Source organism: Prionailurus bengalensis, chromosome E3 (assembly GCF_016509475.1).
Source record: "Prionailurus bengalensis isolate Pbe53 chromosome E3, Fcat_Pben_1.1_paternal_pri, whole genome shotgun sequence".
Classification (NCBI taxonomy): Eukaryota; Metazoa; Chordata; class Mammalia; order Carnivora; family Felidae; genus Prionailurus; species Prionailurus bengalensis.
This window is the reverse complement of record NC_057357.1, coordinates 28,743,168-28,760,163: the sequence shown is the minus strand read 5'-3', so window position 1 is coordinate 28,760,163 and position 16,996 is coordinate 28,743,168. Positions and strand designations below refer to the sequence as shown.

The 16,996-nt window shown below is 53.1% G+C and overlaps 2 protein-coding genes across 3 annotated transcripts in view; one reads left to right on the top strand and one right to left on the bottom strand.

The window, feature by feature from the left end:
• The window catches only part of ABCC1 (ATP binding cassette subfamily C member 1), a 140,853-nt gene extending 130,480 nt beyond the window's left edge, over positions 1 to 10,373 (top strand). For both annotated transcript variants that reach the window (XM_043560445.1, XM_043560446.1), the window contains exons 25-31: positions 877 to 1,003; positions 1,530 to 1,631; positions 3,949 to 4,095; positions 5,926 to 6,084; positions 6,733 to 6,899; positions 7,975 to 8,169; positions 8,655 to 10,373. In XM_043560445.1, coding sequence (XP_043416380.1) covers positions 877 to 1,003; positions 1,530 to 1,631; positions 3,949 to 4,095; positions 5,926 to 6,084; positions 6,733 to 6,899; positions 7,975 to 8,169; positions 8,655 to 8,763 — 1,006 coding nt within the window. In that variant the 3' untranslated portion in view covers positions 8,764 to 10,373. The remainder of the gene's footprint in view (positions 1 to 876; positions 1,004 to 1,529; positions 1,632 to 3,948; positions 4,096 to 5,925; positions 6,085 to 6,732; positions 6,900 to 7,974; positions 8,170 to 8,654) is intronic.
• Positions 10,374 to 15,811: 5,438 nt separating this feature from the next.
• Positions 15,812 to 16,996, bottom strand: part of ABCC6 (ATP binding cassette subfamily C member 6) — a 52,005-nt gene continuing 50,820 nt past the window's right edge. Inside the window, exons 30-31 of the mRNA XM_043560444.1 lie at positions 16,702 to 16,896; positions 15,812 to 16,396 (exon numbers count right to left, since the gene is read on the bottom strand). Coding sequence (XP_043416379.1) covers positions 16,288 to 16,396; positions 16,702 to 16,896 — 304 coding nt within the window. The 3' untranslated portion in view covers positions 15,812 to 16,287. The remainder of the gene's footprint in view (positions 16,397 to 16,701; positions 16,897 to 16,996) is intronic.

Sequence of the window (16,996 nt, the reverse complement as noted above, 5' to 3'; positions counted from 1 at the left end):
ATTTATTTATTTATTTAGAAAGAGAGAGAGAGTGTGTGTGAGCAAGGGAGGGGCAGAGAGAGAGGGAGACACAGAATCTGAAGCAGGCTCCAGGCTCTGAGTTGTCAGCACAGAGCCCGACGTGGGGCCTGAACCCACAAACCGTGAGATCATGACCTGAGCCGAAGTTAGACACTCAACTTACTAAGCCACCCAGGCACCCCCAGTCACACGAATCTTAAGGGCTGTAAGATCAACAACACCATTTCCCTAAAATGTTTTACACCTTAAATCACTAATATTCCTAACGCTTGGAGGTACGCTAGGGAAGTTTGCTTTAAACCAATAATGTTATCTGTTTATATTCCAAGAGGTAAAATAATGTATTTTAACATGTCTAAAAGGAGGGTGATCTAGGAACATTACAGCTACATTGAAAATAGTATTTCATTTCTCACTCTCCCTTCCCCCTTCTGCCAAGAAAAGGTTATTTTTGCAACAGTGCTGCCTCTTACAGTTGATGACTTCTTAGTATTTAGGAACTTTCCTGGACCTGTCTTTGCAGATGGGTGTACATGGGTATGTTATAAAGGTTTCCGTAAATAAAAAAAGTTGGTTCTTAAAAAGGCAAGCTTTAGTTTCCCGGCAAGGCTCCTTCTGGAGAACCCCGTTTCAGTCCCCCGGGGTTGCGAGATCAATGAGGAATTAGTGAGGCCGTGTCCCTTTGGCTCTCCTTCCCCCGTGAGAGGACAGATCGAAGGCCTGTCTCGGGAGCTCTCGGGGAATTCTTTCCGTTAGCAAAGTGCCTCCCTCCTTCCCCGGCTTGAGCCAGAAACCAGATCTCTGACGAGCCAACTCCTGGTGTGTCTGTCCATCTGCCTGTGTGTCTGTGAGCAGGTGGCTGGCCGTGCGGCTGGAGTGCGTAGGCAACTGCATCGTCCTGTTTGCTGCCCTGTTCGCCGTGATCTCCAGGCACAGTCTCAGCGCCGGCTTAGTGGGCCTCTCGGTGTCCTACTCACTGCAGGTAAGACAGGTGCCCCCAGCTGCATTCTCTTACGGTTGTCAGGGTCTCGGGCCTTTGCTGTGAATTCCCGCAGGAGCTGGGGGAGAGGTGAGGGGCCAAGCGGCGTTTGAGAAGCCCAGTGACCCGCTGGTGCTGGAGGGAGATGAGACACAGGGCCGGGATTGCCCCGTCAGTCAAGGAAAGCCCTTGATGAACCAAGAGGATGCCTCCAGCGACAGGAAAAATGCTTTTCACTCTGTCACTTTATCTCTCATTCCGGCTTTAGCCACATTGCCCAAATTTTGATACATTGGGTTTTCCCTTATTACCATCTCGTTGGAAATCTTTTCTGATGCCCTTTCTGATTGCTTGTGTGGCCCAGGGGTTATTTTGAAACGTGCTTGCCTAAGAGGTGCGGTCTGGCGACGGCGGTACGTGAGGCCGGTACCTTTCTTACCTCAAAAAATTGCGTAATTCGTAATTACTCGCTGAAGATAAAGCAGCCCCTGCTCACCCCAGAAGCTCCATGTGACTCTTCTGTGCACAGGTCACCACGTACTTGAACTGGCTGGTTCGCATGTCGTCCGAGTTGGAGACCAACATCGTGGCCGTGGAGAGACTGAAGGAGTATTCGGAAACGGAGAAGGAGGTAAAGCCGGCCCCTGGCCTGCCCTCCCCTGCCCTCACCTGACCTCATCAGCGCGACCTGGGTGCCTTCAACAGACAACCCCTATTCAGCGAAAATTGTCTTCTGTTCTTTGTTATATATCTGTATGAGGGACTTGTGTGGTGCAGAATGAGACGAGTTTCATCTTCACGTTTAAAAATTAAATATCAGTTGTTTCAAAGCCCTGAAAGTCAACAGCAAGAGAGTCAGTACGTGGATGTTGTAAAAATCATGACCGAAGTTTGGGGAACCCGGCAGTTGTTTGACCCAAGTCCCCATTTTATAGATGGAGGAGAGGGTCACCTGGGGAGGGACAGTGACTGATCCAAGGTCACAAGTGGTCAGGGTAGGACCCAGGTGTCCAGACATCAGTGCCACATTGCCCCTAGAAAGTGCCATTTTCTGTCTACACGCTGTCACTGGTGGCATTGGCAGTGATCATGGTGACAATACCAGTGGATCCCCTCATCGCCCCCACCACCAGTAATATTAGGGACACATATTGGGCCCTCGGGAGCTGTCAGCCCTGTCCTACACATTTTACATAGAGTAATTGATACAATTTATGTAGAGTAATTCGTGTAATCTTTATGTAGCCTTATAGCTCATGTTCTGTCATGATCCCCATTTTACGCATCAGGAAACTAAGACGCAGGGTTAAGTTACTTTGCTCAAGGTTACGTGGCCATTGGCACACTGCCTCCCAAGAAAATGCCCCGTCCTTAAGACTCTGACACAGGTGAACCAGGTCCCGCTTCATGGGAGAGCATTATTCCGAATGGTGCGAGCGCCCCCTGTGGAAATAAGAGTGTATTACACCAGGGGTTTTCACGCTCAACATCGAATTTATTTTTTTAGTTTTTAAGATCTAATTTACATGGCCTGCAGTTCACTGTGCATGAAGTATGAAATTAAATTTATTTTTTTAATTTCTGGATGTTTGTTTATTTGTTTTAGAGAGAGAGAGAGAGAGAGAAACAGAGCCCAAGCAGGGGAAGGACAGAGAGAGAGAGAGAGAGAGAGAGAGAGAGAGAGGGAGAGACAGAATCCTAAGCAGGCTCTGTGCTGTCAGCTCAGTCTCCCGAACCATGAGATGACCTGATCTGAAACCAAGAGTCAGACCCTTAACCTACTGAGCCACCCAGGTGCCCCGCAATTAAATTTATTTAAAAAATTTTTGTTTTTACTTCTTTTAATTACTTACTTTTTTAATTTCTCAAATAAGAGCATACTTGAAAAATACAAAAGAATGTAAAGATCCAGGGTCTTAGCACTACTAAAAATATGTATTTATATAGAATACATTTTCACAGTTAGAAAGTTCCACCCACCTCTCTCTCCAGTGCCCTCCGTGTTCTTACAGCGTATCCCCTGCATTATACATAAATTTGTAAAAGGGGACTGTGCTTGTTGTAAATGAAAATTAATGTAACAAGCTTATGGGGGAGAAAGGATGAAAGTTCTCTCTTGCTGTCCCCTCCATTCCTCAGCTCCCCCAAAGGTAGCCTCCAGCCTGGCCCGGAGCACATCCAGTTGTAGAGCTCAGGAAATGCTGAACTGAACTTAAGAAGCTTTTCAGAAATAGGGGCTGTGTGACTCTGGGCAAGTTACTCACCCTCTCTGTGTTTCAGTTTCTTCATGTGTAAACTGGGGATAATGAAAGGACCCCTCTCATGGGATTGTAGTGACGATGAAGTGAGGTCATGGGACCGTGATCTTTCTCATTAGCCGTTGCTGCATAGTTGGTGTCCCGATGTAGAAGGCATTCGGACTGACACCTCTGCCCTTGTGTCTGACCAGAGAAGACCACTCGCTTATTGGTACAGTCCACAAATACTCGTGGAGCCCCTACTGTGTGCCTGGAGTATGACAGCGAGCAGGCAAAGAACCTGTCCTGACAGAGATGTTCCAGGGGGCGTGGGTGACAGAATAAGCGAATTAAAGCACACCTGCGGTGCTAGGAGGTGCCCGGTGGTCTGGAGGAGAACGAAGCGGGGGGGGGGGGGGGGACGGAGGGCACAGAGGCAGGGGGTGGTCTGAATTGGCGGAAGATCTGCAGCATGCCAGGGAGCGCACGAGAGGGTAGTTTGGGAAAGAGCATTCCAGACAGGGGCACCTGCAGGTGCAAAGGCCCGGCAGCGAGGTACGCAGGTGTGTTTGAGAGGTAGTGCAGCCCCGTGGGGAGCCGAGTGAGCAAGAGGGAGGGAGATGAGGTCAGAGGGGACCTGCAGGTCACCTACAGCCTTGGGTCACATGGGACTGAAGATCCCTTACCGCCACCCCCCACCCCCGATCACAGGCTCCCTGGCAAATCCCCGAGACGGCTCCGCCCAGCACCTGGCCTCAGGTTGGCCGAGTAGAATTCCGAGACTACGGCCTGCGTTACCGGGAAAACCTGGACTTGGTTCTCAAGCACATTAACGTCACCATCGATGGAGGGGAGAAGGTGGGTGTACCTTGTTTCCCCCATCCATTCACAGTGGGGCAGGTGAAACCAGGTGCCTCATTCCCCCAGTTTATCACGGCCCTGGACCATGGAGGTGGGGCTTGTGGAGGTAAAAGCTGCTCAGAGTGTCCCAGGTGTGTTGCATACTGTTGGCCGGGCACTAAATGAGGCCCACCTGTGTGTTTTGGGGGGGAAGAAATCTGAGTATGTTGAAAATTATGAAAAATCTGGTGTGCCTTCTGTAAAGATCCACTTCCTGCTTTTCTTGAAAGATCAGAACATGAAAAAAAGGGGGGGGGGCGCCTGGGTGGCTCAGTTGGCTAAGCGTCCGACTTCGGCTCAGTTCATGATCTCACGGTCCGTGAGTTCGAACCCCGCGTCGGGCTCTGTGCTGACAGCTCAGAGCCTGGAGCCCCTTTCAGATTCTGTGTCTCCTCTCTCTGTCCCTCCTCCGTTCATGCTCTGTCTCTCTCTGTCTCAGAAAAAATAAATAAACATTTAAAAAAAAAAAAAAGAAAGATCAGAACATGTAGCAACACTGGGCTTACACTCCCTGCCTGGCTTTTTCTAGACCAGACAAGAGCTTCTCAGCTCACCCTGTCCCTCCCTGTCTCACTTGTGTGCCTAGCTGTCCCCTGCAGGCATTCAGGTTTGCCAGCTCTAGAATAGGAAGATGCTGTCATCACTAGTAGGGATGGCTCGATGAACATGTGAGGGTGTCAGAAGTTTGGAATGTACCCCTGGTCCCAGGCTGCTCCTGTAAGACGTCCTTGCCCTGAGACCTTTAGACCCTCCTCAGGAATCAGACTTAAGGGTCTTCCTGGTCACCTGCCATGGGACAGTGTTTCCATCATCTCTAAACATGTGTATTTGTTAAGCCGTTCCTGCTGCGAGGCTCAGAACGTTTTCTTCCCGTGAGATAATTTCTCTAAGAACAAGGGGAAGAATAGAGTGGGTGGTGTTCTCACTGAGGCTTTATGGTTTATGTTGTATCATGAGACTCTCCTCTTTGACATTTTTGTTAGAGGTTGGAGGAAGCCTGCCTTTCAAGAGCCCAGATGAGAAGGCAAGAGTTGTAACTGGGTGTCAGGAATGTCCATCATTGGCCACTGAACAGGGAGACCGGTCCTATCCATAACCTCTTTTTTGCTCATGCAGCTGGGGTCGAGGGGAGAAGGTGTGGCATGCAGGGGGATCTGCTTGAATCTTTGAGATATTTCAGCAGCTCGGGATGGGAAACTCACCATCAAAGGACTGAAAAACAGTAGGGGGAAGATACCTGATTACCAGTATTTTCGAGAGTTGAAAACAAATGGGGCTTTATGGAAAACCCCTTCTGCCCGAGCCCTCTTTGGAGATCTGTGCTCACTTATCAAAAGAAGTGATTATAATTTTAACTTATAAAAAGAGCTGACAAAGAGAAGGAAGTCCCCTTTTTTATTTATTTTGACAGAGCACGAGCTGGGGAGGGGCAGAGAGGTAGGGGGTCAGACATCCAAAGCAGGCAGTGCACTGACAGCAGAGAGCTTGATGCAGGGCTCAGACTCATGATCTGCAAGATCATAACCTGAGCCAAAGTGAGATGCTTAATCGACTGAGCCATGCAGGCGCCCCGAGACAGAAGTCCTTCTTCACCCTTGGCCAAAACAGCCCCTGAAGGAATGTCCCTGGGAAGCTACTGATGGGGAGGGCTGTGTAGACACTGGGTCGACCAGGTGACTGAACTGCTCTAGGGTGGATACCTGAAATGCGGGCCCCCTGGGGGAGGGCAAGAGGTAACCCCCAGATACCAGCCTTCCTGCCTTACCCTGGGCCCTTCCTGCCCCACAGGTTGGCATCGTGGGGCGGACAGGAGCTGGGAAGTCATCCCTGACCCTGGGCTTGTTTCGGATCAACGAGTCTGCTGAGGGAGAGATCATTATCGACGACATCAACATAGCCAAGATTGGCCTACATGATCTGCGCTTCAGGATCACCATTATCCCACAGGTGGGGTCTGGTGTGCCGAGGGCGTCAGTGGGGCACCCTGAAAGCTTACGTAGGTATATTTTCAGGACAAATGTAAATGTGTTCCTATTTTGTTATTTTCATCGAAACCATACTGTTTCTTTGCCACTGAATATCCTCTTAGCATACAAATAACAGTGGGAATTAACTGGATATCATTTCTTCATTCCCACTGGCTCCAGTCGGGACAAGAATAAGTCTCTCAAGAGCCAGGAGAGGAAAATGGATTTTCTAGATTGATTTCTGTAGGTGGTGATTCCCTAATGTGTTTACTTGTCATGTTATTTTCTCTAAGATTTTTTCTAAGACTGTACTTTGTAGGCAGGGAACAGGGAGGAATCCATGGCACTTGATGATCAGGGATTACTCAGGCTGCTTCTCTCTTCTGGAAGGTTCCAGTACATTTGCATATTGAAGCCTCTGGAAAGTCTTACAACAAGAAATCTATTTTATTTCACTTAACCCAAGGTTTTCCAAACTGTTTTCCCCCCATTATTAACGTCTCCAGAAAGGGTGATTCCAAGGAGCCCTGGGACCCTACCAGAAGTTTTCACGCCCCAGCCTTCTGCCTCATCCCTACCCAACATGACGTGAGCCTCACATGCCATCTGCCGTTTTTTCCCCAAACAGGACCCTGTTTTGTTTTCGGGTTCCCTGCGCATGAACCTGGACCCGTTCAGCCAGTACTCGGATGAAGAAGTCTGGACGTCCCTGGAGCTGGCTCACCTCAAGGACTTTGTGTCAGCCCTTCCCGATAAGCTGAACCACGAGTGTGCAGAAGGCGGGGAGAACCTGAGGTAGGCAGGCATGCGAGGCCCTGACCGGGTCTCCTCGGCTGAGCCTTGGTCCTTATGCATATGTGTCCGACCTGGGTTTGAGTCCCGGCTCTGCCACAGACAAGCCAATTTCTCTTAACCTCTTGGAGCCTCAGTTTCAATATCTGTGAAATGGGTTTCAGTCCAGACTGACTTTTTACCATGAACTATAACCGGGAAGGCTAATATGGTTCCTTCCTTCCACCAGATTTATTCAATTGAGAGTGACTGTCGCTTGTTAAACTATTGAAAAGCTTCTCTGTCAGTCAGTTAATAGCACTTTTCTGAGCCCTCTGAGTCACCGCTCACTGCCCCAGCTGCGTTGGCCCTTGTCCCAGGATCCACCCATGACCCAGCAACCAAAGTATTCATGTCTGGCACAACAGCAAACCAGAGTCCTGCTCCAGTGTTATTAGTCAGTGGCTGGCTCAGTTGCCCATCTCTGTGGCCGCCAACCCCCAAGCCTCAGATGTGTTGAGCAGTGGCAGTGACCGTTCAGACACCTGGGGTGATCGGCCAGGCGGCTCTGCTGTTCGTGGCTCACTCCTCTGGCTGGGGGTCCGCGGGGGCAATTAGGGTCTGCTCCACATGTCCTTCCTCCTTCAGCAGACCAGCCCAAGCACATTGTCATGGTGACGGCAGAGGTGCAAGAGCGCACAAACCCTGGTGTGCATTCCCAGTGCAAGCCTCTGCTGGCCTTATGTTTGCCAGCATGCCCTTGACCAAAGCAAGAGACGTGGTTGAGTCCAGAGTCAACGGGGAGGGTCCTACAGAAGGCACGCATGTGGGGCCATCTTGTGATGTCACACTGCCCGTGTTGCCCTCGTCAAATATTTTGGGTATCCCCTCTGAGTCCTGTGTTGAAAATGATCCTGAGCCTGCTTCTAGGTCAGCAGCAAGAATGTCCTGGCATCACTAACGTCTGCCGTGGGCGCAGGAGCGGGGAGTGGCAGTGCTTTCCTGGTGTCTCTTCTCTCTTCTCCCAGCTCAGGCCTGGGCTCAGGGTCAGGGGTGGTTGTGACACTCTGTCTCCTGCTCTTTGTCTCTTCTGCTCAAGTGTTGGGCAGCGTCAGCTGGTGTGCCTGGCCCGGGCTCTGCTGAGGAAGACAAAGATCCTGGTCTTGGATGAGGCCACCGCGGCCGTGGACCTCGAAACCGATGACCTCATTCAGTCTACCATCCGGACGCAGTTTGACGACTGCACTGTCCTGACCATTGCTCACCGGCTCAACACCATCATGGACTACACAAGGTGATGCTGCTGGCATAGAAGGCCTGTCAGCCTTGGGATTTACCCATTTGTACAGCATCCCGTGTCTAGTCACAGCCCTCTCTTTACGCTGGGTGTTTCTGGCATCACTCCATTATTGATTCAATCAACATGCGTGTGTGAAGTCCCTGCCACATTCTTGGTCCTGTTCTAGGCACTGGGGACTCAGCAAGGAGGTATCAGAGAAGGAGCCTGCCTGAGGGACCTGATAGGTTAGTTGAGGGCTGTGTATGGATATAGACAGCAAACACAGCAACGAACAAAAGCTGATTGCTCCGGGAAGGAAATGTAAGAAGTGACAAGAGGAGGGATTGAGGATGGGCAGCCAGTTGGAAGGCTACTGCACCAGTCCTAACACGAGGCATTAGGGCCCTGACCCAAAGCAGGGAGTTGGTCATGTGGCTCTTGGGGGCCCAGGGTGCCAACTGTTTCCCTGTCCCTCATGTCTGTGTCCCCTCCTCTTGCAGGGTAATCGTCCTAGACAAAGGAGAAATCCGGGAGTGTGGCCATCCCTTGGACCTCCTGCAGGAGAGAGGTCTTTTCTACAGCATGGCCAAAGATGCTGGCCTGGTGTGAGCCCCATAGCTGGTGCATCTGGTCGGAATTACAGGGCTGACAGGGCAGCATCCAGGGATGAGGCGCTGTTCTGGGGAACCCAAGCCTCCTGTCTACTGAAACCAAAAAGAAAAAAGAAAAAACAAAAAACAAAAAAATGAAAACACACACAAAACAGCCCATCCGGCCCCCAACCTGGAACTGACCATGAAGCACCAGGAGAGACCCAGAGATGCAGCCCCCCCAAACACTCCCACCCTCACCTCCATTGCCCCTACAAGATGTACATACGTTCTCACGCCCCTGGGAGTGCACACTTGTGCACTTGGTGCTTTGTTAGGAGGTTTGGTGGCCAGACAGCCGGAGAAATGGGTTTCGTAAAATATGCTAGTGACCAAATCCAGCCAACTGCCTCAGATCTCTCCAGCCAAAGTCTGTGGATTCCGTCTTTGAGAAGCTCGCCGGCCCCCGACAGCTGCCCGTGGCGCCTCTGACGTCCTTCCTTGTCTGGCTCCTCCCAGAATGCTTTGTTTCCTCGGGGCTGCAGGTGGGAGGTGAGGGGCCTGGGAAGATCATTCTCTCCCTCGGGCAGTACCTTGAGGGCCAGGGACTCTGCTGTCACCAACCGTCTGGTCTTCCAGGCGCTCAGACGCTAGGTACTGATGTCCCAGCCCCACTTCACTGGTACATGTGTCACACACGGGGCCAGCCTCCATCTCCACGGACTTCTCACTGACGGGACTCAGCAGGACTTGTGGGCTGTCTGGGCCCGGAGATCATCTCAGTGCTGACTCCCCAGCCTGGCTGCTCAGCTCCTTGTCCGCTCCAGTCTTCTCCCTGCTCTCCTGCCTCCCTCTTCCTACCCATTGCTAGAATGGCTCTCCTTCTGTAGTCCCTGAGAGAGAAGATCTGCCAATGGTTATGAAGCGGTCAAGGTCAAGGGAGCACCAGGTACCTCCTAAGTACAACGCGTTGGTACCTAAATGAGCCCTGTTGATCCCCCTGCGTGCCTCCGGGTATTTAGATTTCTTTTCTCGCCCTTGGCATCTGGTTAGCTTGAAGGTGGCAGTGTGGAGAACTCGACATTTCATTACTGAGTCTCTTCCAGGATGAGAACAGGACCCATTCACGAATATCAGTGACTGCTGCTTTTTCTTTCTTCTTTTTTTTTTTTTTTTCCTTCAAATGCTGCTCTAGGGAGAAAAACAGTCTCAAGACTTTAATTTCTTGGGAGGAAGGGTTAGCCAAGGAGCAGCATTCCCAGGGAATGGCCACGTCGGCCGGCTTCTGACAGCTGGTCCACGTGTTCCTGGAGGAGAACGGAGAGGCAGAGTCCTTCGAGGCCCGTCCTGTTTAGAGCTCTCAGGGAGCACAGTGAGACCCCAAAGCAGAGGAAGGTCACTGCTACTCCAAGATTCATACTTGCTATGAACTACGTTGCTGACTTCAAACCCAGAGAAGCATCTTTCTTTTAGGTGGAAATACATATTTATTTTTTTTGTAAGTTATACCATTCTTTCACACTAGATAAACCAAGTTTTTCTTGGGGATCTTTTTCTAACGACTTACACTGGAAACGTGAACATTTGCAAATAATTTGCAGTAAAAAAAATATTTTGTTTCTTACTGAACAGTTGTCCTGTGTTCTTGGGGCGTTATCAGAGGCTTCAGCCCTGTCCTTCAGGAGTCAAGACTGGGTACCCTCTCGTCTGCTTCTCTTCTTTCTCTTTGGCACACCTGTCGTCTCCAGCGGGAGCTCTCGTCCGGAAATGGGACCTTAGAGGTTAAGCAGGTGCAGTTTAGCGGGGAGTCAGCATGGCACAGTGGACAGAGGCTGGGTTTGAATCCCACCCTTGGATTCACTGGCTGTGTGACCCTTTGTGAGCCACTTGGTCTCTGTGCCTCGGCAGCCTCATCTGTAAGATGGGGCTGATCATACCTGCCTCCTGGGATTGTGGAGACAAGCAGCAGTGTGTCTGATATGCACAACCCTGGTCAGGTTCTAAGACACAAGGAGGGTGAAAGTCCCATGTGGCCAAATGACCCTAGAAAATCCCTTTGCATCAGGACAGGACAGGCTGTCCTGCAGTTAGCAAATTAGCCCTAAACTCTTAGGAAATGAACAAAAGGGTTTGTTTCTCACTCCTGTGTCTTGATGAGCGTCGGGTGCCTCTCTAGGGTCCCTGCCTTCCATGCAGCAGCTTAGCGATCCAGGCCCTTCTGGGCTTATGACATCACCTCTCGAGGCTGGCTTCCAGAGACCACAGCAGGGGAGGGGAAAGTGCGGGTGATGGACATCCATTTTTCATTGTCCCAAACCAGAAGCCACACAAGTCAGCTCCACTCAGCCCGTTGGCCAGAATCAGTCCTATGGCCCCAACCACACCGCAAAAGAGGCTGGGAAGTGCAGGGGCGCGTAAGGGAGAGCAGTACCTCTCCCTGCAGTCACTCGCATGTTTTCTGGGGTTTGGATAGTGTGTGAGTGAGGCTGGCATGTTCGGTTTCTGAGTTTGAATTGGACGAGTTTCGATGGTGAAGAATTCCCTGTAGTTGGGGAGCAGGCCATTCCTGCTGCACCCTAAAACCGCGCACCAAGTAAATGTGCAGAGGGAGCTTCCCGACCCTGCCGGTCTTCCCTCCGAGATTGCTGTCCCTGGACTGACACCTTTGCCTTGCACGTCGTTGCGTTTAGGGACTGAAGCCTGAGTGTTCAGTACAGGGCTCCCGACAGGGTGTTACCATTGGAAGGAGGTATTTATACGTGCCGGCTCGGGGCACGGGTGGGGGGGTGTCGGTCTGAGAAGGGAGGTGTGCTCCTGTCTCCTGTCTCTGTGGAGCCTGACCCTGAATCACTAAAACCCCAAGCCGGGTCTGTTAAACAGGTATCTGAGCGTGTGCCTACGGGTGTGCTTTGTGAGACAACTGGGACTCCAGAGGGTCCCAGGCCTGAGTCAGAGCTCCTTCTGCTTTACGAAGAGAAGGCCGCAAGCCGCATTAACCCTGAAGAAGGTGGAAGCCAGAAGCGCCAGGGTTGGGGCAGGGGCGCCTGCTCGTCCAGGTATGGTACGGGTGAGTGCTTTCCTAACGTGGAGGGAGATGGCACCTGCCGTGTGCCAGGCCCTGGGCTCAGTGGGGAGCGTTGCTCACACGGGAAGGGACCCCTGGGCCAGAGGGGAGCGGGCAGTGGACGTGGTGCCTCCCAGTGTTGAGCTCTTGTCCGCCGTTCATTCTCACACCCCGTGCGGGTCCTGCAGCTCATTCCAGAAAAACACTCCCAATCAGACCGCTTCTCTTCCCTCCCATTCCTGCCACGCTGGTCTCTCTCTCGTGTTCCTGTGACAGCTACCACCTCAGTGGTTTCCCTGCTTTTGCCCTGGCCGCCCCCTCCCTGCAGCAAGTCTGTAAAAAAATCACATCACAACCCTCCTGCGGTCCCCATCTCGGCACCCAGACACCCCACATAATCTGGCTTCCCATGACCTCTGCCCGCAGCTCCCTTCTGGCCACCTCACTGGCCTCTCCAGCCACAAGTCACACTCTGCTGGTGTTCCAGGGTGCAGGATGCAGGCCCAAGGATGCAAGACCAAGAGGGTCTTGCCTCTTGCTGGCCCCTCCCCTGGTGGTGGTACAGTGGCTGCTCTGTGAGAGCAGGGGGTTGATCTGTTTATTCCCTGATGAATGGCCCACCACGGGCATGTAGCATGTATCCAAGTGACTGGGTTCTCTGATCCAGGACAAGCCCTCTGTGCCGGGCCCTGAGCCAAGTGCGAAGTCATCGGGGACTCGAGAACTTGCCTTTCGGCACCTGTGGTTTCTTCCTTGGTACAGCTGGGATCATTATGTCCACCAGGCCAGGTGGGTGTGGGGATGGAAAAAGATCCAGGTAAAGCACCCAGCACCATAGCCGGCCCTCGGGACACCATCCTACATGATGATGTAGGATTCATTGCTTTGTCCATCCACCCGTCCATCCATCCGTCCGTCCATCCATCCGTCCATCCATCCATCCAGTCACGCAGTTGTCACTTACTGAGCACTCTTGTTTGCTGCACACCATGCCAGGTGCTGGGAGACACAGTGAAGACACATGAACAAATCCCTTACCTCGAGAAGGAAAGGGGGGCCCTGGGGCACCTAGGGGGCTCAGTTGGTTCAGCATCCGACTCTTGATCTCAGCTCAGGTCAGGATCTCACAGCTCATGAGTTCGAGCCCTGAGTTGGGCTCTGTGCTGACCGCGTGGAGTCTGCTTGGAGTTCTCTCTCCCTCTCTGCCCCTGCCCCACTTGTGCGCTCGCTCGCTCTCTTTCTCTCAAAATAAATAAATAAACCAAGAGGGAAAAAAAAAAAAAAAAAGGAAAGGAGCCCTTTCCTTCGCTTCTGGTGGGATACCAGAGTGGAATTCAACTAGCAGCCAGCTGGTGTTTTAGAGCTAACGAAGTGTGCGAGAGGCAGTGTGGTACAGTGGATAGGACATGAGCTCTGGAGCCCGGCCACCTGGGTTCGGATCCCTCCTTATGCTATCTCCGTTTTCTCATCTGTAAAAGGGGCATCCTCAAAGCATCCTAGTAAGGGGATAATGATGGGACCTTCCTCCTCCCGTTGTAAGGGTTCCCTAGAAGGCTGCGGCAGGCATTGGGGCAGGGCTTGGTAAGCGTTTGCAGTGACAGGAGGGGACACAGGTGAAGGTAAGGGACCTACTGAGACCGACACTGACCACAGACGGTCTGTACATGGCTTTTCCTGCATCTGTGTGCCCCCCCTCCCCCGAGCCTGTGGCAGGGGGACGGATGGCCTGGGTGGCCCTTGCAGGCCAGTCTCCAGGAAGCCGTGGTGTGGGCCCAACAACAGCCTCATTAGCGCTGGCTCCCCGGGCGCACGCTCCGCCTGCTGGCCAACCACCTCCCTCCATGAAAGAAGCCTTCAAATGACCCTCAGTGAGTTTGCCAAACACACAGCGGCTGCCTCTTTGGCCTGCGGTTGCTCTGCCCGGACATCGGGGGGCTCCGTTCCAAGTAGAGAAATGGAAAGTGCTGTGTCTGGTCCCTTCCTCTGCTTCAAAGTTGGGCAGACGCCCCCCACGCCACGTCCTGGGCTGTGGTGGTAAATAGACCCAGGAGCAGAGCCCCCACTCGGCCACTTACAAGCTGGGCGACATTGGCAGGTCATGTGAACTCACTGAGCCTCAGTTTCCTCGTTTATAAAACAGAGCTGGGAGGTGCTAGTGATGGTGGGGCCGGCCCCTTGTAGGCATGACCAGGGGCAGGCGAGGGACGCAGACCTCCCACTCTACTTGTAAGGCGACAGGAGCTTCTGGCCGCCCCTTGACAGAGGGAGGTAGGCACTGCCGTTAGATCTAGCTTTGGTTTACTCTGGGCTGAAAACCCTATGTTGAATGGACCAGCTGAAAGTCCCTGTGACCGGGCTGGGACAGGGCGGGCTCCCGGTCCCAGCAAGCAGGTGGGTGTCCACAGGCCCCCCTTGATGTACCAGCACAGCCATTGTCCACGTCTCAGCGGATTAACCACGGGTCGGGTAGGCCCAGTGCCTCTCACCAGGTGATTGATCCCCTGGGGGACAGTGGCAGCATCTAGAGACATTTCTGTCACAACTGGAGGTGACAGTGCTATTGGCCTCTAGTAAAGAGTACAGGGCTGCTGCTGAACGTCCATCCCAACACAGAATTATCAGCCCACCTGTCAACAGTGATGCAGTTAAAGGGCACCTGGCACCTGACTCTTAATTTCGGCTCAGGTCATGATCTCAGGGTCATGGGATGGAGAGCCACATTGGACTCCATGCTGAGCCTGCACCCCGCTTAAGATGCTCTCTCCCCCTCTGCCCCTCCCCAGCACTCTCTCTCTCTCTCTCTCTCTCTCTCAAAATAAACATTTTTTAAAGAGTGATGTGGTTAAAAAGATCCTAGTGTGTAAAGCCTTTACCCCCTGGAGGACCCACAGAGGTCCTCAGATAGAACAGGATTGCCGACTATAGTGAACATCGATCGGGCGTGCATTTGGTGCCCAGCTCACCTCTGCAGCCGTGCCGTGAGGTCACTAAAGAACCGTGGGGCTGGCCTCAAGTTCTGGTCCAGGGACTTGATTCCTTTCTCAGGCTGCCCTTCACAGCTATATGCCTGTGTGGCCTCAGGCTGGCCTATTTTAGACTCTTGTCCCCCTTGCCTGGTACCTGAAGCCAGTTTTAGGAGCCCTGTATCCGATTTCCGAGTGCTGTGGGAAACCGGCCCGAGCAGCACAGCGTGTGGTGACTCCCCCTCACGAAAGCGAGCCCTGAACCATCCCCATCCAGGCCTCTGGCTGCTCTGGACGTCCCAACCACCATTGGGACTCCCCTGGGGAGCTGGAATTTGGTCTTCAACAAACGGAGAAAGTGTGCGGTGAGGAGTTCTCTCAGTGGGAGTCTGGGGGGGCTGGCTCCGTGAACCCTATTTATGGAGTTGAAAGTGAGCACTGTGCATGTGCTCATTCCCGGGACGGTCTGCTCTTGGTGTGGGTTGTGTGGCTGGTGCGACAGTTCAGATAAGACACTCCTAGGGGCTCATCTCCGAGGGTAGGGGGGCACCAAGAGGTGTGGAATACTCCAGAAGCTTTGAAAATACGTCCCAAGGGGCGCCTGAGTGGCTCAGCCGGTTAAGCGTCTGACTCTTGGTTTTGGCTCAGATCACGATCTTGTGGTTCATGAGTTTGAGCCCCGCGTCGGGCTCTGCGCTGGCAGCGTGGGGCCTGCTTGGGATTCTCTCTCTCTCTCCCTCTCCTGTCCCTCCCCTGCTCGTGCTCTCTCTCTCAAGATAAATAAAATAAAAATAGGTACCAAAATGGAGAACGCGTCAGCAGTTGTGGGCGGAGGGAGGTGGGTATGGTTACGAAAGCAAGCAGAGGGGTTCCTGAGGTAATGGAAACGTTCAGCATCCCGTCTGGTGGGGGTAGGTGCAGGAGCCTCCGTAGAAATGCGCGTGCGCACACACACATACACACACACATCCACGTAAAAGCGGGAAATCTGAACAAGATCGGCCGATTGTACCACTATCAACATCCTGGTTATGATATTATACTATCGTTTTTCAAGATGTTACTAGTGGGGGAAACAGAGTAAAGCTACGCAGGAACTTTCTGGATTCTTGTCGTGGCTTGTCACTCGACAACCATCTCAGAATTGAGGGGGTGGTTTGTAAAAGGCACACACACACCACGGTCCCGGCCCCCCAGCCCCAGAGATGCTGATTTCTTTGGTCTGCGGTGGAGCCCAGACATGTGCAGGTTTCTAAGGTCCTCAGGTGAGGCCAGCGGGCGGGCAGCACAGGGAGCCCCTCCGAGGTGGATGCGGCGGGATGAGCCCTCATCAGGCCAACCTGGGTGTTGCTGTGTCCTCCTGGGTTTGTGATGATCGGCCATTTTCTCTGCCATTTTCCTCCCAGAGATCAGAGGGGTCTAGATCCAATACTGAGGTGCCACTGACGACCCCTGGGTCACCTGTACCTCCAAGGCACAGCAGTCTCTCCGGGTTGGCGAGGCGAGGGCAGAGGGCTCAGACTAGGCCTGACTCCTGTGCCAGCCTGTGAAACAGGCCCTTCTGGGCCAGCAGCTGGACCGGGCTGCCACTCTCTGCCACCTGCCCCTTGTCCATGACCAGCACCCTGCAGGAGAGAGGGCAACGAGGAGCCCTTACCGGCCCAACCCGCCCGAGCGCTTGCACCAGTGAAAGCCCAGCACGTCTGCTCTGGCAAAGTCCGGCCTTCCCTGCGGTTTCCTGACCCTGACAGCTAGGTTGGAAACATCTTCCGGGCACATGTTCTTGGGCTCATCTCCTCCCTGCTGGGCATCAGTTTTGCCACCTGTACAGTGCGCACGTGATAACCCATTCCAGCGCCCGTGCGGCTCTAAACCCTGATGCCTTCCTCTACGCCCGTGGGGGCGGGGCTACTCGGGGAGGGGTGCTTACCTGGCGCAGTCCATCACAGAGCGCAGGCGGTGGGCAATGACCAGCACTGTGCACTGGGCAAACGAGCTCCTGAGGGCGGCCTGCATCTGGAGCTCCGTCCCCGGGTCCACGGCGGCTGTGGCCTCGTCCAGGATGAGGATCTGGGTTTTCCGGAGAAGGGCACGTGCCAGACACAGGAGCTGCTTCTGGCCCACACTGGGAAGGAGTGGGACGGTCAGGCCCGACGTTTCTCTACCTGCATCTCAGGACTTGCAGGGCCTGCCCACGAACGGATCCCCCGACAGCTGCAGAAGTT